Source organism: Leiobunum rupestre, chromosome 3, assembly GCF_980474605.1.
Source record: "Leiobunum rupestre chromosome 3, qqLeiRupe1.1.hap1, whole genome shotgun sequence".
Classification (NCBI taxonomy): Eukaryota; Metazoa; Arthropoda; class Arachnida; order Opiliones; family Sclerosomatidae; genus Leiobunum; species Leiobunum rupestre.
Window position 1 is genome coordinate 68,454,739 of NC_143386.1, and position 27,630 is coordinate 68,482,368.

General features: G+C 36.1%; 2 protein-coding genes across 2 annotated transcripts; both read left to right on the forward strand.

The window, feature by feature from the left end:
* Window positions 1-7,279: 7,279 nt before the first annotated feature.
* Window positions 7,280-11,238, forward strand: LOC149954454 (F-box only protein 31-like). The gene is made up of 8 exons (XM_090169907.1): window positions 7,280-7,451; window positions 8,690-8,752; window positions 8,955-9,082; window positions 9,484-9,648; window positions 10,077-10,157; window positions 10,422-10,537; window positions 11,017-11,176; window positions 11,221-11,238. The coding sequence occupies exons 1-8, from the start codon at window positions 7,280-7,282 to the stop codon at window positions 11,236-11,238; spliced, it is 903 nt and encodes a 300-aa protein (XP_090026033.1).
* A 2,130-nt stretch (window positions 11,239-13,368) lies between these two features.
* Window positions 13,369-14,296, forward strand: LOC149954455 (uncharacterized). Its single transcript, XM_090170346.1, has 2 exons — window positions 13,369-13,601; window positions 13,971-14,296. The coding sequence occupies exons 1-2, from the start codon at window positions 13,375-13,377 to the stop codon at window positions 14,137-14,139; spliced, it is 396 nt and encodes a 131-aa protein (XP_090026472.1). The 5' UTR covers window positions 13,369-13,374; the 3' UTR covers window positions 14,140-14,296.
* Window positions 14,297-27,630: the final 13,334 nt, after the last annotated feature.

The following is a 27,630-nucleotide window of genomic DNA, read 5'->3' on the forward strand; positions in this document are numbered from 1 at the left end:
TTATTCAGAACAAAAATTTTCATATTCTTTTAATACTAGATTATTATGGCTGTACATTTCTTCAATGTAACACAACATTGTGGTAAAATAGAATTGTTTTGGGAACTTCTGCTTCTTTGAAAAATGCTAGGATCAAATGTAATTTCTAAAATTACAGGATTTTCTTCGCTGTAAATGAAAAGGAAGCAGTAGTGTCGATTCATACAAAACATGGCACTTTGTATTTGCAAATAATACCTACTACTTTCTTTTAAGAAAAATTCGCTTTCGCATTTTTTATCAATTTTTTCCCGCTTTGAATTAATTTTCTTGCATAACTGCAATTCGGACTTTTTATTTCTAAAATGGCGAAGCTCCCAATTTATCCATCAGGACTAGCCGAGGGGTAAGACACTATGCGAACTCGGTCTACACTGCCGTACCTTTGACAGTGCTAAATGGAACTCGCGAACTCTTGAAAATATGTACCTTTAACAGTGCCAAATGCATGAACTCGGTGTACAGATTATCTGAGACTGTCTTACCCCTCGGGACTAGCCGGTAACCAAGGTTCCGATTCAAAAATCCAAGTACCAGTTTCAATAACATTATAGCTAGTTATGGCTTTAAACTGTTCACGAGCGACTGGATCAAGGAGAATTCCTCTTTCCATGGCAGCTGTAGAAAATTTCTTGAATCCCAATTTTGTACGAAGAAAATTTTGAAGATTAGTGGGTTCCCTCTGGGAAATATTATAAGCAGTGGAACCAGTTATCAGTGGCGTAGCGAGGGGGGCGGAGGGGCGGACCGCCCCTGGCGCCACCATTAGGAGGGTGGCAAAATTGCCCCTTTTTACAAGGATGATTTTGGCGCGTTCATCCCTTCTACTTCGCCTCTCTTCCTATCGTCCTTGGAATTATGATTCTGCCCCGGGCGACAATGACCCACGCTACGCCACTGCCAGTTATTCGTATCATACGACTTTGAGAACATATTGCACTACCCGATTGATTAATTGTATTAGTTGTTAAATTTTATCTTTTAAAATCTAATAAAACTATTAACTTTTCGTAGAACACCCTACAACGTTGACAATTTAAAATGACTATATTTTCCTCATCTAAAATAGTTTCACTTTTACAAGTGTGGTTGAGATTTATTTGAGCCGATTTGAGCGCGTTGGTCTACAACCTTTACGATGTTATTTAGTGTTTGAAAAATGATGATTTGTCTTGAAGTACCAGTGATAAAGGACTTGATAATAGGTGTTTTTTTAAATTTTCATGGCTTGTAAACATTGGTTTAGATTGCTGAGAATTTGCTAGTCTTTCTTGAGCTTGGTCATTAGAATTTGAAATGTCTCTTATTTTTAAAATCTTTACATTCGGAACAGGTAAGTTCTTTGGAACTATATTTTTTTGAGTGCCAGAATTCCATTTGGCTAAAAAATCCGTACAGCCAGTTTGTGTGAGTCCTTTTAAATGGGCATAGTCAACTTTAAATAGCAAAACTGCAACATGACTACAGCATTTTGCCAAGCCAGACATGTAAGTACATGATGCCGATAACACTGTCCCATTTTTTAGTGTGGCAACCCAGGGTTCGTGCTGCTCGTTGTTGATATTTTGAGATGGAATTACTTTTGTCTTCATTATGGCAACGTCATTATGCATGTGATGGAAAATGGTCCCGACCTAACAACTCCATAAATAGTTGTAGACTTCTAAGCTCTTAAAAGCTTTAAATTACCCATCTTTATTTTCAGTTATTCTAGTATTAGTGAGGTCGGAATATATTTGATCAAATGTCACAGATGGCCATTGATTCACATCATCTTCCCAATTGGTCAATTTGTTTGGATCTGGAAATTGCACTTCTGTATCTCCTAGTCCTTATCAAGAAAATAATAATAAATAATGGTTCTATTCCAAATCCTAAGCCAGCCAAGGCGTAAGTCTAAAGATACAAATTTCATCTTATAAACTTACCTATTTTAACTTTAATTACTTTATCAGATTCCATGCTTCAAAGGTCCATTTAAAAATACATTAATTCATATCACAGATATTTCTTTCTTATAATAAAGGCGAAAATATCACATAGCTCGCTGTAATATAACATTAAAGCTACCCGAATTCAGCAGATCTGTATAATGGCGGAGCGAAACATAAAAACAAATGGCGCGATACTGACGATACACGAAAATATTTTTACGTGCTTTCACTGTTTTTTTCTACAACTGAATAAAAAGTTGGCAGTACATTTTACAAGGACCTCGGGTTAGGCACTTAGGCTTAGTGACTTCGGAGTTCAATCTGATATTAATTTATTTTCGATATTAATTAAATCTAAGAGCATTTACACCTGGACTGCAATGAAGATAGGCGTTGTTGTTAGGCTAGTGTCGCCGCTACCCCAACGCCACCATCGCTATTTAGAGGCAACTTTCGTCCACAAGGGAATTCGAACTGAAAAAACGCGTTCACTTCGCGCTCCATTCGTTCATAGCGGCCCCCTCCTCTCCCGACATTTAACTCGGTCGCCTCGCGAGTCGTGACCAATTTTCGCCCGTTATTTCCGGCGTAAACGCTTAAGTGGAAACCACATGGCAAAGATTATTGAAATCCCACCTTAAACGTTTTGGAAACTTGTTGAAGGTATGTTTAATTATGAATTTTCTAATTTTTTAAGGAAATGTTTTTTACTCATTTTTATCATGGTGTTAGATTACAGCTCGGCAAAACAGATAAATTAACCGATCAAGTTTTGATTGACCATAAAAATTACGATTAACTGTTTATCCATGGATATTATCCACGGCTATATAGCAATTTAATAATTAACGATAATTTCGTTTGTGGATAAAAAAAAATAAAGTGATTATTTCTTAACCAAACGCCGAGCTCTATGTTAGATACTCGTCCACCCGCTAAAAATGAAGAGGAGCAACGAGTCCGAGAAAAACAGCGGAAGAGAGCGCGAACCGTGCGCCTCCTAAAGAAGGGGGATAAAAAAAAGGGGGTTGCTGCATGTTTGTGGATTACTTTCTCGGATTTTCTCCACTTGGTGGTGTTTTGTAGCGGACACTCTGAAATCGGAGTTATAACGTTGGCATTATAGTCCAGGTGTAAATGGTCTTAGATTAAATGAATTATTATTGCAATACTCAAATCCACTCTGAGAAAGTATTGTTAATACTTAGATATTTATTAGCTAGTATTTTCGTTATTTTAAATATTTAAATCCTCTCCTTTTACGACTAGTTAAGTACACGAAATACTTTTATACTTTAAGCATTTAATCATCCTTGCACAAACAGTTTTCCTTCCCCCTCTTACCGTAACGAACATTCTATGGAAAGGTCTATTGTGATTTCAAAGCATATTTTTGTACACCACTCCCTTTGACGAAGCCTAAAGAAGCTTCAAGATTTCTACATATCGGCTTATTTGCGTTTTAAGAGATCCGCGATTATCCAAAAATATTTTTTTTCTTTCAAAAATATATTTTTCTTTCAAATGTTGTTTTCAAAAATATTTTTTTCAATAAATATTTTTTTTCTTCAATCTAAATATTTTCTTCCAAATTAACAATTATACTTTAAATAAATTCTTTTGGAAACATATCAGATTTTTTTCAGCGAAATAAACCGTTTTTTTTTCTTTTTAATTTTGACCTGGATGGTGTGCCTTGAAAAAATTGGTGTTTGAAATAAATACTATTAAAATGGTGTACCTCTTCGTTTTTTCGCGGCACCTGTTAGTTGCACCATATATTAAAAAATGTAAATTTTGATAAAAGTATATGGTTCTTGTTTTTCGAATTATAATTTTGATAGTATATTTATTTTAATTATTTTATATTTGTTTTAATTAGTTTCTAGTATATTTGTTTTAATTATATTATAGTATATTTTTTTAATTATTTTATAGTATATTTGTTTTAATTATTTTATAGTATATTTGTTTTAATTATTTTATAGTATATTCATTTTAATTATTTTATAGCATACTAGCTGAGGTACCCGGTATTTGACTAAGATCAAATTGTATTATCTTGTATATTCCTAATTATTGAATTAATTCAATTAATTAAAGTTGTTTTGCCCACCGTAACACGTCAAAAACTATAGTCAGGGTACCATGAGATAGTAACCAAAATAATGTGGTCGACCTAAGTTGAAAACTCTAGATTCCTTTAGCGTTCAAAAATATATATACATACGAACAAACAAACAAACACGCATCTTTATATATTAGATTTATTTTAAATTTTATAGTTAATTATTTTAGTAATTAATTTTATAGTAAATTATTTTATAGTAAATGGTTTTATAGTAAACTATTTCATAGTAAATTATATTATGTAAATTATTTTAAAGTAAATTATTTTATAGTAAATTATTTTATAGTAAATTATTTTATAGTAAATTATTTTATAGTAAATTATTTTATAGTAAATAATTTTATAGTAAATAATTTTATAGTAAATAATTTTATAGTAAATAATTTTATAGTAAATAATTTTATAGTAAATAATTTTATAGTAAATAATTTTATAGTAAATAATTTTATAGTAAATAATTTTATAGTAAATAATTTTATAGTAAATAATTTTATAGTAAATAATTTTATAGTAAATTATTTTATAGTAAATTATTTTATAGTAAATTATTTTATAGTAAATTATTTTATAGTAAATTATTTTATAGTAAATTATTTTATAGTAAATTATTTTATAGTAAATTATTTTATAATAAATTATTTTATAGTAAATTATTTTATAGTAAATTATTTTATAGTAAATTATTTTATAGTAAATTATTTTATAGTAAATAATTTTATAGTAAATAATTTTATAGTAAATAATTTTATAGTAAATAATTTTATAGTAAATAATTTTATAGTAAATAATTTTATAGTAAATAATTTTATAGTAAATAATTTTATAGTAAATAATTTTATAGTAAATAATTTTATAGTAAATAATTTTATAGTAAATTATTTTATAGTAAATTATTTTATAGTAAATTATTTTATAGTAAATTATTTTATAGTAAATTATTTTATAGTAAATTATTTTATAGTAAATTATTTTATAGTAAATTATTTAATAGTAATTTATTTTATAGTAAATTATTTCATAGTCATTTTTAAGGGTGTCCCAAATATTTGCCTATACCTAATAACTCGATCGAATATCAAACCGAATATTTGATTGGTTGAATCGAATAAAGCCTGAAAATATTCGCGAATATTCGAAAAGGGGGTTTAAATATTGGGTATTTCGAATTGTCTGAAAAGTGGTCGAATAACCGCCGGGTTTTTCGTTATGATTGTAGTTAAGGCCATCAAAGCAGAGCCCGATGTAAATTTCCCAAACATGACGCTCGGAGTGGCGCTGCAATTGCTAAAAATAGGGTACCTGTCTATTTTGAAGATGAACACAATCCGCTGTTGGGTCTCTTATTTGCTTGATTATTGATATTTAGCCTTGGTGTGTTTTGGAAGTGTCTAGATGCGTAAACTAAAACTAATGGTAACTCGAAGTTCTCAAACCTCCAGCTGGGAGAAGCCTGGTTGAAAAAAACCGACTGATGTTAGTATTTGAAATGGCGTATATTAGTTTGATGATTTGATTGGAATAATAAGTCAGAGTTTACTAAATCATGAAATTAAAACTATTATGAAAATTAAAATTTACTATATTAATGTATTATCATTATAGTGCCATACGTTTCACTTACTTGTTAGCTAAACCATCCATCGAAATTAACATTCTAAGTTAAGAGTAAGGTTGAAGTAACTTAGTTGATATTTTAGGAAAATGCACTTTCTCTCAGAGTTAACCAAATTACTTATTTTAATTTACTACAAAAGTGACCAAAATTTACGGGGTAGGTACATTTGTTCGAATTTCAATCGTCCGAACGGTGGAACAAATGTTCGAATTTCAATCGTCCGAACGGTGGAACAAATGTTCGAATTGTTTCAATTGTTGGACAACTTGTTTGTTTCATTCATCCGAATCGGTAGATTCACTTGTCCGAATTCTGTCGCTAAATTAGTATTTCTTATTGCTGTTTTTTTGGTAAGTAAGTGGAAATTGCGTTGAATGTTGTGGACATTTTAGGTTAGGTTAGGTTAGGTTAGGTTAGGTAAGGTTCACGTTAATGTTAATGTTACTATTTTCTTATATTAACAATATTTAAAAAAAAAACAACCAATTCCTAATGTTCGAAAAAACGGGCAAGCGATTATTCGAACTAATGAAATTCGCCAGTAAAGTTAACATAAATTGAACGACTAAATCACCAACAAACGTTGTGATAAATTTTTCGGGCAAATGAAATACGTTTTCGGACATCCGATCCTGTTTTCCAGCATTCGGACAAATGATCATTCGGACATTTGTACCACCGTTCGGACGAATGAAATTCGAACAAATGTACCCAAATCAAATTTACATATTGTGTGTGTTTTTTTTTAAATAATGGGTTTTCCAATAAAGAACAGGAACGTGCGACAAGATACGGAGATGATTACAAAGAGATTTCGTTGAACTGGCCTCCGAATTATGGTGATTTGATAAAACCCGACCTAAATGGAAGGCCAATTCAAAGATATTTCGTTCTCTTTGTAATAGCCTCCGATTTAGGACGCGTACTCTCCAATATCGGAGGCCATTACACGAAATATCTTTGTTGTGGGCCCCTACTAAGCATGCTAGTAGGCAGGCAAACCCACGGGACTATTTAAGGGTGGTTGGGAAAAATGGCTATCATGTTTTTACCACATCCCAAAAAAACATGAAATATAACCCTTGCCACGCGCAGACCGATTGCACCTGACCCCAATTCCGTTTTCATCAAAAAACAATCGCTAAAAAAATAATATAATAAATATAATTAAAATAAATATACTATCAAAATTATATATTTCGGAAAACAATTACATTTATCAAAATTTCCATTTTTTAATTTATGGACCATATAACAAGGCGAAAAATCCGAAGACGTATACCATTTTAATATTTTTTATTTCTAAAACCAATGTTTCCCCGCCAAAAAACACCAACAATATCTATTCCACACGCTGTTTTCAACACACGTAGGCTTAAGTTTGCTGAAAGATAACATTAAGTCACGACTCCCTCTAAAACACGCTTTGCCATTGGACGAGATGAGTCCGAAGCCGTTGAGGAATTATCGGCTCGTAAACGAATGTGTAATGATGACGAGCTTTGAAAGAAAATTAACGTAAAGCATGTTGTATTCTGTAGGAACTTTACCGTGTTAATTATGGAGGAAATTAATATAGAGGAAATTAATATAGAGGATCTTCCGCAAGAGATTTTGTTGCACGTGTGTTCTTTTCTCGAGGAATACGACATTCGATGTCTGTCGTTGGTTTCCCGGAAATTCAGAGATACCACGGATTTCGAAGGGATTTGGAGAAGACTGTGTTATACGGGTATGTCGTTGCACTGGTGACAGATTAAAACTTATTAAAAACATAAAAACTTGTCAGCTTTCAGTGAAATCAGAATTAGATTAGAGGAAGTTATAATAGAGCCATAGAGCCCACTGGGGGCGCATTTAACTTATAAGAGATAGAGGGGGAAGAGTAGGCGGGAAGGCAATCCCCCCCCCCCCTATCACGGGAGTAAGACCGAGATCGGTACCTGGTACGGCTGAAAAGTCTTTGTTAGAAAGTTAGACAGATGCATCTAGGAATATGAATTTCGATCCTCCTAGGATGCATCAACTCAATATAGTTATTATTTATTTAGCAAATCTACAACGAAAAATAAGTCTGTAGCGTATAATTTCGATAACCAATTGGCAAATAATAAGCAAACAACGGCAAAGAAAATTAAGCCTTCGCCAAGTTTTAAATCAGTTTCTTAAGCCGGAAATTAAAGATAAAAACGATTCAAAAGCTTACAAATTTACCAAGGTTGACATCAAAACGAAGAGTTAGTCCACCCTTACAGAATCAGTGGTAGTTGGGACATTAGTTGGTGATATTTCAAAGATGATCAATTTTAATTATCACGTAGAATTAAATTATGAAGTAAGTAAATTTCTATTTAGCAATTTTGGCATTGAAGATAAATAAAAAATGTAAAGAATATTGAAGCATATGTTTTAAATAACACAGTTTTGACTAAACAAATAAACTGAAATCTTTTCTTAAATATATTAGTAACTTAGGTAAATAGGTGTCGTCCCAGTCCCACTCTTAATATCTTAGCCTTGTATAACGTACGATATAGCAGACGATATTTTCATTTCGTTAGCTCACGTTAGATGGCGGTATCGTTACCCAGCGTCCCTCGAGAATCTTCTCTCCTTTTGAAGGGGGTGAAATTTTCAACGAGAAAGAAACTTACCCTCCACGCTTTTGTAAGGCATTTGCGCTTCCAGAATTTCAGGCTCTGTAGTAACTTCTTCTAATCTAATTTTGGTGGAATATTGTTACGGAACAAACAATTTCACGCAATTTATTATTAAAAAAAAATAATTGTTGTAAGATGTATCCCAAGTTTAATTTGGGCTAATAACGACCAGATATTTGTTAATTAAATATATTTCTAGGTCGATGTCGAACTAATATTATGGCTAGGCTTAATAGTTTCCATCTTCACGCATTCGGTAACTGTCGTTGCGTTGTAGGTGCATTATGTTACTTTTATTTATTAATTTCAGACTACAACATTGAACTGGGCAGCATTGAAAAGCGTTTTAGTGCCAGAAATTTCTACACGAAAAGTACGTATTACCACAAATATAAAATATATATTCTAGAGGTATCTATATCCAATATAAGCTTATCGGTAATGTTATTCGGTTGAAACAGGCTTGTAGATTTTAAGCGTGCTGATTGACGAAGAACCAATAGTAACTTTCAAATCGTTATTTTCAACAATAATGTTTTAAGATAAATCTTCTAAAAGATTTCTTACTATTTTAGCAAGAATTATTATCAACCTAGTCGCTCAAAAGAATACTTTTAATTTTGTAGTATTGCATCCCTATGGATTTATCATTGGTATTTGGCAGTCCTCGGTGAAATATTTCGGTGGTCTTCTGGATATTCAGGTAAGACTTCAAAAAGGGAGTATAAAGGTGGACGTCGGATTAACGAATTTCACGTTTTTTGCCGTTAGAAGCACCGTTTAGGGTGAAAAGTTAGTAGGAGCCTCTATTCCTACTAAACCACCTTATTCAAAATTCGACCTTTTCCTAACAGGCGCTTCTCCTAGCTTAGTTGAACGTGATTAGTTCATAATCAACTAAACTAGGGGAAACACTCCTATCGTTGTATTATACCAAAGTGTAGATTTGGCAGAGTTTGGAATGGAGATTTGAAACAGCCTTGCAACCCCTCAATTTTCTCTCTTTTAAAAGGGTGCATTTTAACATAAAATAATGAACTTACACCCAACAAGGCAAAACTGTCTAGTCACGCTCATAATTTGAGTCACTTTTCTTTACCTTAGTACGAACAGGGCCAGTTGGTGGCCATGGAGCTGTACGCTCCGTATTTCTTGGGCTGCGGACATCCTCTGAAGAAAAGAATGCTCTTCTCGGTCGGGTTCGATGTGGACGCAGAAAGAGTCTTGGTTCTGACCTCTGCTGGAAAGGAGGCCAAAATTCGACTTCTGGTAAATTGAAACTCTCATTTGAACCTTAAGTTACGTAACTGCCCTCTGTGGCTTAATCACTAGGATTCGGTGGGTGGTTGTGAAATGCTCGCAGACATTTATAATAAACCAGGATACAAGAAGTAGAAAAGGGTTATAGAATTGTATTTCACTCTATTTCGTCGTCGTGTATTTTGCTGTAGCCGAAAATAGTAACAGACCATCGTACAGTATCTAGTTGTAGAAGCATATAAACCAAGGTTTATAAACATACCTGTCCGTGTTATGTTAGTTAATTCATAATTATTCATATCGGGCATTTTAATGCAAACCGTACAAAGGGGTGACCAATTTACATAGAAATCTCAAATATACTTCACCTCCACTAGTGACCAGCTGATAAGCATGGGTATATTATCTCTGGTTATGTTCCGTATTATTGTTTTTAGAAAAGAAACGACATCAATGCTTTTGAAGTTTCCCTTTTGAAATCTGAAAACCCATTTCCAAACCTAACAAGCCAAGAGGAGGTAAAGTTTGTATTCTACAGACCATTTTCTATTTGCAAGCAGGCTCGATGAGACGGGGTCCGTTCAACCTCGGGCCCGGGTTTGAAGAAAATAAGTACATTAGCTTCTCCCTGAAAACTAAAAGCTATGTACATGTATAGATATATAGGTGCTCTTAAGGCCCAGAATTGTTTTCCCGGGGCCCGGGCCTGCTCTCGGCAGCCCTGCTTTAAAAACGGTTGGCCGTTCTGATTAACCCCTACCAAAATTCCCCGATTTGAATAGGAATTCCAAAAGTGGCTGGAAGAGCAAGGATACGGACCTTCGGCCCCGGGTTACGACCCGGAAATTGGCAACCCAGCTGAGCTTCGGAACAGGTTCTTGATTAAGGCTAACTATTGGTAAGTAAAATGAAAGAAAATATAAAATAATAATAGAAACTAATTTTCGCTAGGGTATAAGAGGTTTTAAATCATAAAAACTTGGTTTCGCGCCATTTTGAACAAACCATGATTTCATTTATTTCATGAACGATTGTTAGTAGGCATATTTGTCTTATTGCGAGAAAATACCATTTATTTAATTTGGTGTTTTCTAAATAGTCAACCAGGTAATCTTCGTGAAGATAATATTTTTATAAAATATAGGGCATTAACGTAATCAATGAGATATCGTTATTTCGGTGTAAACAACAGTTATTTTATAAACAATAACCCGATAGATTTACCAAAAATGCGTCCTTCAATGGCGGACATATCGAGGCGAAATAGTGGCGGCCATGTTTTGGCGCGAAACAGTCTATTACACCAAATAGTTTTGTTAAAACCTTAGAAAGCTTGTAGATTCTGATGGCTGTTATAATTTCGTTATTGGCATCCAGGAATTCGTGCACTTTTAGCAGAATCAGAGTGCCTCGTAAGAAACCAATTTATCCGATACAACCAGGGCTCTTCAAAGCGAATTACAGCGTCCATGGCCCGGAACTTATCATGCTCACGTACAACGAAGACGGAACCAAAGCCACAGCCGTGAAAATCACGGTTGGTTATTTGGGTAACTTTAAACGTACTAGTCGCCCGTTTAGAGAAGTGATAACTTTTAACTGTACTCCAACTAAAACACTAACCCTATCTGTCGCTTTAACCTTCTCGACTGACATAAGCCTTCTCTTCCTAAATTAATTGACTTTAGAACATCTAGATACAGTTTAAAGCTTCGTCAAAGGTACTGTCTGTGTTACTATTCAATTTTTATATTTTCAATTTCTAAATTTAACTTTTCCATAACTGATTATCCGTATGTCCTCGAAAATTGAAAAGAAAATGTTTGTGTCCGATACGTAACAGCGTGATACATAAGGTAAAATGGAGCCATTCAGTTTAAAGATTTGTCAAAGGTAGTGTCTGTGCATTGACTAATTAACAACAGGGACGGTCCAGCCCGGGAAAAAGGTAAAAAGAACAAGCATCGACGCACTCTAGCGGTACTCGCGGGCATAAAAGGAAATGCTTGTATAGGCTGGTGATTCAAAATAACCGGGGGGGGGGAGAAAATAGGGAAAGAAGCTTGGAATTTAAAAGTTGAACCACGACTCCACGAGATTACCATGCGGTGCGAATATATTAGTATTTTAAATTAATCGTCGTAAAAATTTAGAATGTCGAGCTTTTCCGATAGTACATAAAATAAAATATTCTGCTTACCGTCTGAGAGCAATTCCCAAATTTGTTATGGTAATTATTATCATCACAATATAATATTATTCATAAATATAAATGATTGTACCAAGGCTTAATAGTTGTTTACCTTTTTTTGATGATGAATAATTTCCGAGATAATTTCGAATCTATCTTAGAATCGGAGGTGGAAAAATATCATTTAACTATACCAATTATACTAAAAAATTATATTAATTTAACGTGATAACATGGATGGTTATGAGAGACGTTTGGGGTTTCCTTTGTAAACAACAATCTGAAAATTCAAATCCCAACCGCTAAAACCATAGATATAAGAAATGTATATAAAGGTCTAGATAAATTACGGGGCGTCTAAGCATAACATAAAATACGGAATTGACACCTAGCAGACACCGAGGAAGGCACGTGACCAAGAGCGCGAGCTCTCTTAGGATTTTAGTACTAAGTGCTTGACCTTTCCGCAGGCCGTAGTCTTTAGACACCATCTGTTGGTGACTTTTAGTATAGTTTTTAAGCCGGAGACAATGGCTCTCGCGACGATAGCACGAGCTTTCTTACCGATAGATAGCGCGTTATAAGGATAGCCTGCAGAAATTACGCGTTTCTGCTAGCTGTCACCTCCGTTTTCACTCCCTTTGAAATATTTTATCTAGACCTTTATATACATTTCCTATATCTATGGCTAAAACCGTTAAAAATCTGTTTCCTGTTTATGACGTTTGAATCACCAGGATAAAAAATATTTGCTGGCAACGCTGCTGAACGCGTTAACACCTTTTTTTGGCGTCTTTATAGGGAAATGTTATAGATCTGGGCCGTCCCTGTTGTTAATTAGTCCATGGTCTGTGTTACTATTCAACTTCTATATTTTCAATTCCTAAATTTAACTTTTCCATAACTGTCTATTCGTATGTCCTCGAAAATTGAAAAGAAAATGTTTTTGCGTCCGATACAAAACGGCGTGATACATTTGGTAAAATGGAAAGTTTCAGTTTGAGAAAGAACGTATCAGGTTAACAAAGGATAAATGGGCAACAGCCTGTGCGCCTCGTGATTCCCGGAAGGTGGGCTGGCAGAGTACTTTCGCCTCACTGCAAGAGGAGCCGGGTTCGATCGCAGCTTTTTACTCCTTTTACCTTGAGCTCTCTCCTCACTAGTTACTTGGTTTCCTCTCTAGTTCTTTCCATAATAAATTGTTGCCGTTAATAGTAAGTGAAGGGAGCTGTTGGCTCCATGGCATGAAGGACCTGCCACCATCCTCCTACGCCGTATAAATTAATGGAATTAAAAGTCGCTTGATAACTTGGGCCTAAGATAACTTCCTGGGTATTATTACAAAAATCCTCCGGTTTTCTCTATCTACCCTTTTCAGCAGGTAAGGGGGGAAGACACTCAACGAAAGCGGAAAATATCTTCCGGGAATCAAATATAAAGAAGCTTGCGCTGCGGGCTCATACTCTGTTGAGCTAGTGGGCCGTTAATGCAAGCTAGTACGCCTTTAATAATCTTAATACGTTTTTGGTTTGATCCAGGGCGACATGAACGTGCCTGCCGGAAACGTGACCTTTTTGGCAAACCTCAACCACCCTCTGCATGACATCACTTGGGAAGATCAAGAGAGCTGTGAATCTTTGAATCAGGTTGAAGCCGAAAATGTTCCCTACATTCACGAGGACTTCAGAAACACCCCTCCCGGGGTCTTCCGAGTTCCAGACGACCTTCATCTCGAGTTCGAAGAGCTACTCCCAGAAAACAGCATTGGAAGGTAGCTGTTTCATTATCAGTCTAAAAATCATATTCCATTAGTTTATCAGCGAGAGAACTAGACTTGGGTACCAAAGACTATTAAGATAAACTCTCTCATTCGCCTAGAGCTCAGGAGAACGGGTGGGAGGAAAGACCCTGTGATAGAGAGATTGAGAACGAGCAGTGGATATTGGCCAAATTTTATCTCCTAATCTAATAGAAAGCTACTGTAAGAACACCATACTTATGGTAAGAAGAAATTACGGTCATTGTAGAACTGGTTCTCAGTAAAAACGTAACTTGCGGAAAATAATGACTGTCACACTACTAGGAAATCTAATAGATCACACTTAAATATGGTTTTAATTACCGTCTTTTATTTTTACAGGTTTCAAGGTCTTTGCCAGCTTATGGAAGAGGACAATGAGAATCCTTGGTTTTCGCATGGACATTGGGTGATATTGGACCACGACACATTCGTCTTCATTTTCCTGGAACTTAACTGGATGAACATTTACTACAGGGTGACGGATCCGCCCTTCGCGAAATACATCTAAATCTAAAGTTTTAGTTTTTAAATGTTATTTAATTGTTGCTGAAACATACATGTGATAGAACTAACACGAATAGTTTTAATTATAAATTTTATTAATAGTTCTTATACTATTTTTGTAATGCTAGGCCTTTTAGTTACAGTTAAACATATTTTTTATATTCGGGGTTTAATAGATGTATTTACGAAAAAACCTAATTATTATTAAATATTTATTGTATTGATCTATCCATGACGTCATTACAACGAAATCTTTATTCCACTTATAAAATGCTGCTGCTGTTGCTGGCAATGTTTATTTATTTCATTTATTTAGAGATAAAAACACAGCAACTCAGCTAGATTAAGCTTATATATGACCATTAATTGATTTAAAGGTAGTACAATGAAAATAAACGTCTTGCATCGTTTGCTGTTAGGCGCTATCTATAGATGTTACAATGGTAACTGTAGAGCTAATTGTTTTTCGTAGTTCCTTTAGAAGGTGTTTTACGCTTTTCGCCACCTGGACGCGTCTAGGTGGCGTAACGGCGCTAGTTTCTTCGAGGTAGCGCACATGACCTAGCGTCTGCTACAAAGCAATTAAAAAATAAGAACGTTTTATCTTAAATATTCATATTAAAATATAGGCAAACGATGTAAAAATTATATTAAAATGCAAATATCATTATTTAGTCAGTGAAATCTTTTTTACAACGTAATTTTAATTCTGAACGGCATTTTCTATCAGCAGTCTTTTCAACCATTTAACTTTAACAGATTTTGCCGACTTAGCATTTGAGGTGGCGGAGTGGTTAGCACTTTCGCCTCGCAGCAAGAGGAACGGGTTTCGATCCCAACTTGTGGCACGGGTCAAAACTCGGAACGACTCCTTCTGAGTTGAGTTTGCAAGTTCTCTCCCCACTGGTTTAAGGGGTTTTCCCCGAGTTGTTTGTTTTCCCCTTTCATAAACACTTGTTGAGGTTAACGGTAATAGCTAGTGTAGGGAGCTGTTGGCTCGTGTGGCATGCTGGGCTTGCCACAACCCTCCTACGCATTGTAACCCGGCCACCTGAACTAATGGCTTTAGAAGGCGCTCCATAACTTAGGCCTATTAGCCTAACTATTAGCACCACATCGAGCGGCTTTACATTTTTATTTTAAGTAAGTTGTTGTGAAATTCCATTGAGCTGAGATTATTTCTTTCTGAAAAAACTTTCCATAAGATCCTAGTTAAATTTCTCGGTCAAGGCAAGTTTTGCCCCTTATCGTGTGGCTTCAATAATGGAGTTTACTAGAAATAAGCCAGGTTTTTGTGGAAATTTACATAATTAAAGTTTTTCAATTTCCTAACTAGAGTAAGCTTACCAGTAATCACTATACCATCGGTTAGGTAGTTTCTTGGCTTAATAGCATATTGGATTGTCAAAATGTGTTGGAAGGTCCAAGCCTCAACATCTGCCTTTACAGCCAACTAGGGTTTTAATAGCGGCTCTCATAGAGACGCTTAACACTTGAGTGCAATAATTCACTTTCATGCGAGAAAGTGATGTTAAATAAATATGATTGTATTTCGTTTTTGAGGCTAGCTTAAGACCTGGTTCAAGTTCTGAGTCTTTTTTAAAAACTTATTCTTCCATTTTTCTTAAGAAGCATAGTGTTTTTGGAATTTCCACTAGATTCAGTACCATGTCTAAGTAGGTAACAATGGCACCAGATAGATCTCTTTTGCAAAGACTAAGCTACCAGCTACGAAAGCAACGTTCCCACCGTCGACAAACTGCACAGGCATTTATTGAAAATGTTCAAGAAGAGAGAGAAAATAGTACTAGCACAAAGACACTATCTCCTATAGAAAAAAACTCCCAGTTGGGTCAGACCAGTCTGGCCCACTAAACGGCAATTTATGTAAGATACTTCCTGTTCCTGATTGTGCCGTGAATGCCTTCCTTGAGAGTGTTGAGTTGACGGTATCAAATGACCTGGTTATCGATGATGAAGTGCATGTACGGCCCAATCGTTGTCAGCCCCTGTAGCACATGAAGTCGTTTTAGGGTCGGGGTACGGTCGAAAAGTCGCTTTATAGTCAACGACCAAATGCCGACCTAAAAACGTCCGAAAGTTTTTCGACACTAAAACCTTAAATCCTTTTTTTGGGACTATTTATGGTCGGTATGCCGACCATTATCCGACTTATAATAGACCTTACATTTATTTATTACCCCTGTGGCCCAAAGGGTCAATTTAAGGTCGCACTTTGCCAATTAATCGCTCAAAACTGTGAAACTTTTTCGATTTAATAAAACAAATTGAAATATTTTTAAAATAACTTCCTTTCTGTATTATATTTTTTCGAAAAAGATTATATATTCAATCTGAGAATGTTTCTTTATTAAAAATATATCAGCTCAAGTAGGTTACATTCGTATATAGCTAAATATGTTAGGCTAAGATATTATTAATGAAGATTTATTCGTTGCTTTTACTAAGCCCGAAGAACTAACTAGTACAGCCTAGTAATGTCCAGTCAGTCACTAACTGAGTACGCAGCCTCTACAGAGTGTTAAGTATACAGTCAGTGTCTCCTCAACCAATGTGAGTCTTTAGATTTCAGCATAGTACGACATTGCTGGAATAGTCTCCATTTATGATTGGAACCGATTTAATTAAATATTGAGATATTAAAATAATTCAATAGGGGCATTAAAATAATTCAATAGGGGCATTAAAATAATTCAATAGGGGCATTTAAATAAACTACTAATGAGATATTAGAAGTTGTAATTGAGTTTTGAGATATAGAAGGAATTATAAGTAATATTGACGTATTTGATCAAATCTCCTTAATTTAAGATGACTAATTACGCAGTTAAAGAAGTCGATGAATAAAAGTGTGATGCCGAAACAACCTTCTTGATATGTTAGTATTGCGTGCTGCGCCAATTAGTTAAATGCGTATTATCTACTAATATTTAAAAGGCCGTAGCTCGCGAACTATTGGTTGAAATTTAAAAATTCAAACACTTTTCCTATTTAAATCGACCCACAGGAATATGCAAATCACAATATAAAATCAAGTTTCTGAGCGGCAAAAAAAGTTACTATTCCACATTTTGGAAAGTTTAGACGAAAATAGGTCAAAACCTATGCGTTTCCTTATGTCAAAATATGTGTATTGTAGGGCTTTTTCTGTTCTTTTCAGCAAGCTTAGAACTTTGTTTCTAGCATTTCTAGAAAATAAGTTATCCCCATTTAAAGTTTTAAATTATAGGACGAACAAACTTTTCAGACAGAGTGTACACTAGATTCAAGAGCTTTCCGATTGACGGAAATAAACTCATTGTTTCACTCCCGTTCATGGGACTTGACCAACTACATACATTTATATAGCTATTTATATAGCTATATTTGTGGTTTTATTTGGTCATTTTCAGTCACTTAAAATATCAAAAAGTAAGTCGTTTCGACGTAATTATACAGTACATACATTCTAAGTCGGGATGACGTCGTTTCGGAGTCGGTTCTTAGGTCTATTAAAAGGCGGCAAAGAGTCGACGTTTTGTAGTCGGCTGACGGTCGGCCGACCCTTTTACCCCTAGGACATTTGGACCCTAAATCCAAAGGTCGGCCGACCGTTGGCCGACTTTTGTGTTTAGTACCTTTTGCCGACGTCGGCCCGACTCTAATTTGCTACAGGGGATAATTCAAAGAAAAGGGCAAGAAGATCAAAGAGGACTAACAAGAAATGTGTGAAGAAAGAGATCTCAAATATTAATGAATTGAAATTTGGCTTCTTGGATATAGCTGGAGGCCTTACAGCACAAAAGTGGGCCGAAGTGGAACAAACTATATGCTCCCAGAATTTTGATTAATGTGCCTTACCGAGACTCATTTAAGAGATGCTGCATTGCCTCCTATAGTTAATGGTTTCCAATGGTAAGGCCTAAAAAGAATTGGAAAAACGAAAAAGGGTGGAGGCATTGGTATTCTTTCCCCTATTATTAAGCCAACCCATAGAATATTCAAAAAGTGTTTGGAACATTATATAGTGCTCGGCATTCGATTAATTTTTATCCATGAATAAAATAAGCTCGGCGATATTTTAATAATATTTATTTAAATAACCAATTGTTCAATAAAAATTGTAAAATGTTTAAATAATCGAAAGTGAATAAGCCTATTATTTAAATAAAACAAACAATTATTGAAATAAATACCACTTTTATTCAAATAAATGCTTGGTTGCGTAAAAAACATAATTAAATAAGTTAAAATGATATTCTTTTTACCAACCTTTTTAAAATAAATTGGAAAATTTGTGGATAATGAATAAACAATTCCGAGCACTAGGAACATATATGGTTTACCAGTGAGGCTGCACCTTCTCTAGCAATGTGCATTGATTACTGTGCTACCGGTGCTGACTCTGGAGCTTGGAATGAATCTCTTTATAGTTGCCTGAGGAGTTTGTTGTAATGGGAGATATGAATGTTCATATAGGAGAGTTAGATGAGTATGAATGTGGTAATCGAAAGCTGCTCCGTGATTTTACTAATGACACCTCTTCAGTTATTGGGAACCTTCTGCCACAATGCAATGGTAAAATTACCTGGCATAGAGGTAATTTGGAATCATCCATTGATTACGTACTACTTAGTGAAAATCTGTTACCCAGGATTATCTCAATTAAAATTGACGAAGCTGGGGATTTGAGCCTGGCCAGTGATCATAACCTCATATCGGTAACATTGCAACTAATTCCCGCTGCTTTTCATAGCCCAACAAATTTACCTGTGTCAGACCTTGGACCAAAATTAGACTTCTGGGACTTCGATGACCTTTACGCTTAAAGGATTTTACTGCTTTTATGGAGAATTGGTCTTTAGCACTGACTGCACCCCCTAATTACGATTCATTTCAATCTGCAGTTAAAGAAGCTATGACCGCAAACTTAAAGAAAAAGTCTCATCGTATCCAACTGATACGAGGAGTAACGCCTAAGAAATGGTGGGACCAGCAGTTTCCAATGCTATTAGAGAAAGGAAGACTGCATGTCGGATTCATAGGGAAGCAAAGCGTAACCATGCCCCAGTGGAGGAAATTCGCAGTAAATGGGAAATATTCCTAACAAAGAAAAATATGCCAAACAGTTAATTTCAATGAAAATAAAACTGGTCGATAAAAAGGTTGAGCTAGAAATCCTACAAGCTGGTAAAGCGCAAGGAAAAAAGTTTTGGAAACATCTTGCTAAGTTGCGAAAAAAGGTCCAATCTATCCCTAAGGTTAAGGGCTTTCGGTCAAGAGAGGGTACACTAGTCACTTCCCAGCCTGCTATGCTGGCCCGCCTAACTGAATACATGAAGGACCTGGAAAAAGAACTACTACAACAAGCTCCTTTAACCATAGCTACATCTGTACCACCACAAAATCCCTCTGGGGACATTGATGGGGAGTTCTTGAAATCTGAACTTGACCAAGTAATTAAGAAGCTGAATCGCGGAAAAGCTGCTGGCACGGATGGGATATATGCAGAGACAATTCTGGCCTTAGGCCCCCTAGCTAGAGAATGCCTTACAGTGGCGTAGCGTGTATTTCTTCCGCCCGGGGCAGACCCTAAATTTGCCGCCCCCCTATTTTCGCAACTAAGCATAAAATCAGTGAAAATTCTGTGGTACTCTGTTGCTCTGTTGATTCAAGTCGTTTAAAAATTAAAATTTTACTCTGCGTGTTTTTTGCAACGCGAACTCTTTAATGTAATGGTGAATATTAAATTTGTACCTCTTGTTCGATTGCCAAGATACCCAGATTTGTGAATCTCGACGTGCACATTGTAGACCTTCAATAATTTCTTGTCACTTTTTCGGTCCACGATCTCAGCCAGCCACGTTCGTTTCAACTTCCCAGGCCGCTGGCCGCCCCCTACATTTAAGCCGCCCGGGGCCATGGCCCCCTTTGCCCCTCCCACGCTACGCCACTGATGCCTTACCTATATACTTAACGGGATTCGGGTTACCGATAGTCTTCCAACGAGCTGGAAAGAATCTCGAGTCACTTTAATACACAAGGGAAAGGATAAAGAGGAGGAGGACCTGAATTCTTACCGCCCAATCGCAGTGAACTCTATACTGTATAAAGTTTATGCAATTATTAGGAAAGAAAGATTAAGCTCATTCCTGGAGCGAAATAGCGTCCTCAATGAGGCCCAGTATGGCTTCCGTAAAGGACGCCGCATAGCTGATAACTTGTTTATACTTTCGCAAATATTTGAACTCTAGACCAAGAAAGGACTGTCTTTGTTTGCTGGTTTCCTTGACCTTAAAAAAGCATTTGATAGTGTCCGTCATAACCAATTGTGGGATGTGTTACGTAATATTGGGTTGAATCAGTCTTCGCTCCGCCAATTACAGAAGCTCTACGATGACAGCGCCTATATTTACACTGTACAGGGAGTCACTACTCTACCCCTGAAATGTTCTATTGGACTGCGGCAAGGCTGCCCATTATCTCTGGTGCTCTTCTTGACTTGCATTAGTGACCTGGCATCTGACTTATCAGCGTCGCGCTTTGGTATACCGTTAATAACCCCACTTTAATCTGGAGGGGACAATGTGACACATTTCCGTGTACCTTGTCTTTTCTTTGCAGACGATATACTACTTTTATCGGACAAGTCATCATAGTTCCAGTCTCTACTGGACATTTGCACCTCTTTTTTGGCGACAGTCGGGGTCTGGTGTTTAGTGGAGAAAAGTCAAAGGTTGTAATATTTGAAACCAAGCTAAACAACACTGATGAAACGACTGTGTTTTTATTACAAGGTAATGCCTTAATAGAGGCCACAGAGCATTTATACTTGGGAATTCTTTTCTCCAACAATACCAACTATCTGGAACAGTATGAGAAGAAACTAATTTTAAAGGCAACGCGCCTCCGTTGGGCAGTGAAAAATCTGTCTACCCATTCCTATAACAATTATTTAGTATCTCGTACTCTATGGAAAGCAGTGGCAATTCCTGGTATTACGTATGGAAATGAGGTGGTGACGATCTCCAAAGTCACCCTTGACGCCCTAGAATATGCCGAACGTGTAGTTGGCCGATCGGCCATTTCCGCAGGTCCCTTTTCCCCTAATGTGGCGGTTAAAGGTGAGATGGGTTGGAGCTTAATGGAAGAGAGAGAAGCTGTAAGCAAATTGAAATATCTCCGGCCGACTTCTACATATGTCCTCAGATATGCTCCCTGGTAAAGTTTTTCGTTCCCTGAGACAGGAAGGTTTTGAGTCAAGACTATTTAAACGCATTGCCCAGCTGGACAGAAAGTATGGTGTGGGCACTAAGCGGGGTACAACCACTAACGAGGCTCAATGGGCGGCAGTTGTAACCAAAGAGGCCCGTCAGGCTGGCGAAGCTAAGTGGCGTGATGAGATTAACAACAAGCGTAGTTTGGCTGTATACCGGGCAAAAGCCACCCCCCAGATGCAATATTTCTACGATGGTTCTTGGGCTAGTGGCCTATTATTTGATGCAAGATCTGGAGCATTATTGACAGGGGCTCGCGAATTTAAGTTCCAAGGCCTACCCCCTAATTGCCGCCCCGATCGAAGACATTTACCACATCCTTATCATTGCCCAGTGCTAGCTACTCATCAAGACACCCAGCTATGGCGTGACCGAAACCGCTTCAGAAGTGTTGAATCACTGTTAGGGTTCCAAGAGTCTAATGAGAACGATTTAAATATGGTCAAACACATCCTAGTATCTTGGAAAGCAGCAAAGAATGCCTGGCGACTCCAGAATAAGGTTTAAGGGAAATTTCTGAAATATGAAAATTTAAACAAAAACTATTCCAATTATATTTACAAACAAAAATTAATTCTATTATACTCTAAATCCTTTACAGTGTTTGTTGCTAGTCAGTTCCTTTATTATTATAAATCGGTTAGTATTGATATATGTAGACAACTATATAGTTTGTAAACACCTTGTTAGAATTGTGGCATCTGCAATATTCGTTGTAAATAAGTTAGGTTACTATAATCGTACCTAAAGCTGTAAATAAGTTAGGCTACTGTACCTGGAACAAATTATGCAAATTTTAACAAAATTTATTCCTATTATGTGAATTTATCTACAGTTAATTGTCAGCGGTTTTCAATACTATTTGTTGTCATCTTAGTATTATGTAGTTTTTGTTTTCGTTTTTTTAGAAGTTCGTTATGAGCGATTGTAACGGGTGGGACAATTCAGTCCGCTCGTCCATTTGATTAATCAGGTGCGAGATATGTGTTACAGCCACGCCAACGGGGGGATACTTAGGGATAGGGTTGGGACACCCGTGGCGGAAGTATGACAACCACCCGTTGGGGGATTAGTGGTCGTCCTCACACGGCCATCCACAAAATCTGCCTCCCGGACGCCTGGGATTACAGGAGTGAGCCACTACTCCCGGCGTATTATGTAGTTTATTCTCGGTTTTTTATTATTATTATTTTTTGTAAAGCATTATTTGAAATTCCCTCCTACATTTTTGTTTGTTGCTATTCAGTTCCTTAGTCGACAACTATATAGTTTGTAAACACCATGTTTGAATTGTAAGTATCTGCAATATTCGTTGTAAATAAGTTAGGTTACTATAATCATACCTAAAGTTTTAAGTACGCAGTATTTTTACCAACCTTGAGTAAGATAGGCTACTGTACCTGGACTAAAATATGCAAATTATAACAAAGGTTATTCCTATTATATGACTTTATCTACAGTTTATTGTCAGTAGTTTTCAGTACTATTTGTAGTCATTCTCAGTATTTGGTAGTTCATGCTTGGTTTTATTATTTGTATTATTATTTTTTGTACAGTAACTTTTGAACTTCCCTCTCCTATATTTTTTCTCATCGACTGTGCTCCAATTTGGTGAGCTGCCTCGTTACAAAGAGGCTGTATTTTTAATGATATTCGTCACAAACAATTGCCAATATCTTTATGCTCCATTCTTTATCTCTAGATGGCGTCAGCCTCTCTTTTTTGAGTGGGCCGCTTATTTAACTTTGCGCGATCGCCAGCGAGGTATATCCCGTTCTAAAAAGTGATCATTACAAATGAAATCAGGATTTGAAGGTGTCCAGTTTTCACGATTTACTGCATGCAATTATCAATTGAGAAAGTATTGTAGGTTTAGATTATGGAAACCTGTAGTTATATATAGATTTTAAATATGAATGAATATTTATCTAAATAATATTATAATTTAATCCTACGTATGGAATGAAACATTTTCCGGTATTGTTTTGTGTAAATGCATAAATTTTTACCATTTGTACCAAATAAAAACATATTTTTAGTAGAAAACACTTTTACTACTTCTTTTTAAACAAGTTGGCAAGCCAAAATATACCTCTCCTCGGAAGAATGGTCCCTAGTGGTATTAATTTCTCGAGACGACCCTTAAAGATATCTCCGCAATTCAGAGTTATTTACTAAAAACGTAATCTCGGTTCAATCCCTGCCCGGTATAAAATTTTAATTTTAATTTAAATAGTTGAGACGAAACAACCGAGTTTAATTTATTCAGAATATTATAAATTAAGTAGTTACAACAGCGAGTTAGACTTACTAAAACAATGCACAATTGAATTTAACCCTATTTACAGAAAAAGTTTATCAGTAAATAATACGAAGCAAATTTTAATGAAAGAAATATCTACAGAGGGTATTTGTATTTTCTCGCTTACGAAATACTTGCCGCATCTTTAACGCTCATTTTATTTCAACACTCGTCCTTGGTGAAGATGGTAGTGGACGACTCGTAAACTTCCAGTTGACGTTGTGGCACATACCGCATGAAAAAGTCAAATACCTTCCAATTTCCAATATCATATAATGCCTCGCACACCCAGGGAATCAATGACTGCATTAGGAATCGTAGATGTCCAAATATCCACACCAATAAAAAATGTATTAACAAGAAGCGAAAAACTTACCCTCACAAAGCACAGAAATCCACTTGACTAAACCACAGCTCGTATATCAATAAATGACGGTAGACGGAATAGTTAGTGCGACACCTTACCATTAACAAACAGGAATTTTCGACGTTATTATCATGAAACCGGATAAGCTAAACAACACGACCTACACACTATAAAGTCTGCTCCAAAACTGGACGTTTTCGTGGAAACAAAATAATCTCAAAAAACCAAAGATAAAAATATAAGATCAAAGAATAGATAAAATACAACATTATCTCGATCAGTAAAAATAACATACGACCCTTCCTTTGCCTAAAACCCAAATACATATTATATTAAAATAATTTAAATCTTACACGAAATCCTGTTCTATTTCAATTAAACCAAAATTCCATACTCTATTAAATACGCTTCTGATAAAGCTGAAGGTCTACTTTTCAATGAAGCGTAATAAGCGTCGGTGGTTCTGTGGTAGAACGTCCGCCTGTCAAGCAGGCGGTCTCGGGTTCGAAACCCGCCCGATGCGATCGCTAATAGATACTAAGACGAATACCATGAACAATTGGTGGAAACCCTGCCATTGGACGTTGAGAGGTTGCCATAACACTCAGCACTCGGTCCGTCCCAAAGTCAATAAGAAGGAGTTGGAGAGAACGTACCCATAACAACTGGCGCGACGGTGAGCGTTAACGATAGACAAATGCAGCCAAACGCAACGTAATAGCCGTTAACGCTTACCGTCACATGGTGGTTTTGCCAACCTTTAAACTGCTAAAACGGTTATTCGACTGCGTACACAGTGATCCAAGAAACTGCGTACATTGCGATTACCCTTTGCCCCGAAAATGCGAACGCGTTCGCAGGCCTGACAGACAGACCCACAGACAGACAGACAGACTGACACGGTGGTTGTATAACCCCTCCTAGGGTACAAAGTCCCCTCGGAGAGGTAATAAAAAAATCACAAGAACTTGGGTATTTTATTATAAAACCTGTTAGCTAACATAAATGTACTACCCGTTTTTTAAATTCACCGCTGAAGTTTTTGCGACTGATTTTTAACCCGATAAATATTCTTAACCGTAGCACGTGTAAGACCAGGCGCTCACTACTCTTCGTCCTACTTTTAACAAGCCTTTACTTCGTAAAGCTAGGAGCAACAAACACAAGGAGAACGCAGCTAGCCTTTAAACACGCTAACGAAGGGTTGTGTACGATGAACGTTTTACGGGCGGGGGGGAAGACAATTTCCGAATTTTCCCCTTCCGACGGCAGCAGGCGCTAAAGCGTCTAGCCAAATGAAAAACGTACGCAAGAAAATCCACGACTTTTGACTGGTTGCGTTCTCCTTGTGTGGGGTGTTGTGTTTGTTGCCAGCCAGATTTCACGCACGGTACTGATGAGTTCCAAATAGAACGAAACCGGTCTACCGTTGGAATTTCTGGCTATTTTATTTAGTTTTTATGTAGTTTATTACTCGAAGATTTATTTGATCCGAGATTCGCTCGAAGACCTATCGGTACGAGTTATTAGTAAGTTTTTTAATTTCTTCAAATTTGTTTAGGATTTAGATATATTATCCCTTTTAATTATGGACTAATCTACCTTTTCGCGTATTTTATTCAAAATCAAGCCAATGAAGAAAATCATATTAAAGAATGCCAACAAAGATTTGAACTACACAAAATGTTGATGAGAGATAAAAATGTAAACATTCATTTTGAAAACCTAATTCAGTCTTTTTTATCATTGAAAGAAACCATTGATACCGCAACCCTTAAAAGAAAACTTGGGAAAAAAGACTTAATGGGGCAATTAATTATAGAGTACTTTGAAGAAGCAAAAACATTGGAAGAAAACCTTATTCCTAAAATAACGCACATAACTATATCAAAGAATATAAAGCCCCAGGAATGGAAGGATTGATATTATTGGCCGCGTGTTTTGGCCGAGCTTGAAACTTCCGGCAAAGCAAATCAGAGTAACCGGAAACGGTTAACGCAACCCAGTCTCTCTTTAAAAACGAGAGGCGCAAAAGTTCCACTAGACGGAGCTACACCTTCCATTCCTGGGGCTTTATATTCTTTGACTATATTGTATTTCTCTGAAGATTTAGAACCGGTTCTGAGTTTTTATGCGAACAGTGTTTTTGGATATCTATTGACTGATTCTTTGGCAGTTTGGAGAGAAACAAAATCCCACGCTTTCAAAACCTCTACTACTAACTGTGAAAGCTTAAGCTACGGAAAAGAACCAGAAACAATTAGAGGCCTAAACACTTTAGGAGGAGGCACGCTTGGAGAAATTTGGAGAAGAACGAAGAGAGGAAAAGAAAACAAAAACTTATCATTGCAACAGAACATTGAAAATACAGAAATTTATCAAGCAACTTTTGAAATTAGAATGACCAACGAAATGAAATTAGTTTATTTACCATTTGAGTTGATAAATAGAGATTTGAAAGGTGGTATGTTTTTTCCTCGACCCAACTTTTTGCCTTTTATCAGGCGTGTATTGGAGGACACTAAAGAGCTAGTTAACCCAACAAATTTCAAGGAGCATGGGCGAGCAATGATATCCGTAAGTTAATTTAATCTAAGGACCTGTATGGCCGTTAAATTAACTCAATATTTTACAATTTAGGTAGCTGCAGCGACAGTTAGAAAAAACCTGGATCAGTACGAGGCAATATTTAACAACAGTATTAAAGAAGAAAATGTTACGTTGGAAGAAAATATACAACAACGCCTATTTCTAATGTGGGTATGGAAAATTGTGCATGCTACCACTGAAGAATTTATTTCGGGTAACGCAAAGAAAAAAATGTCAAAAGGCGGGCAGAATTTAAGAGACAATCTTTATGCAAAGAAACAAAAACTAAAGAGAGGACGTAAATCTCAATCCCAAACTGATGACCCTGAAAAAGAAAAACTTAATAGTCAAAAACCTAAAAATTCAAAGTCTAGTCAAAAGGAACCCACCAAAGAACAAGTGATCCAATCTAAATCCAAGAATTCAAAACCGAAAAAGGGTAGTAAAGATGAAGCCAACGAAGTGCGACTGATCAGCGTTAAATCCAAGAATTCAAAATTGAAAAAACTAGTCAAGGTAAAAACAATGAAGAACTGACCGGAGCTAATCCTAAAAATTCGAACGCAAAAAAGACTAGTCAAGATAAAGACTACAAAGAAGAACTGACCAAACCTAAACCCAAAAGAGTTAGTCAAGATAAAAGGAAAGTGAAAAATTTTATGAAAGCTAAACCAAAGAATGCCGAACTTGTAATTGTTGATTTAAAACCCGTGATGGAGCCCATCATGATTGAACGAAGGAAAAAATCTGAAGCAAATAGTAGAAGTGAAAGTGTTAAAGAGGGGCCTCAAGTAGTAGAAAACTCACCAATAACTTATCAGCCGTCTACATCGGGAAGAATAACTTCCAGAAAAAGGAAAAAAAAATTATTGGACTTTTATATTTATGAGTAGCTCTAGAAAATAAACTTGCGAGTTTTAAGTCATTTTAAATTGTTTATTAAAAAAATTGATACTTATG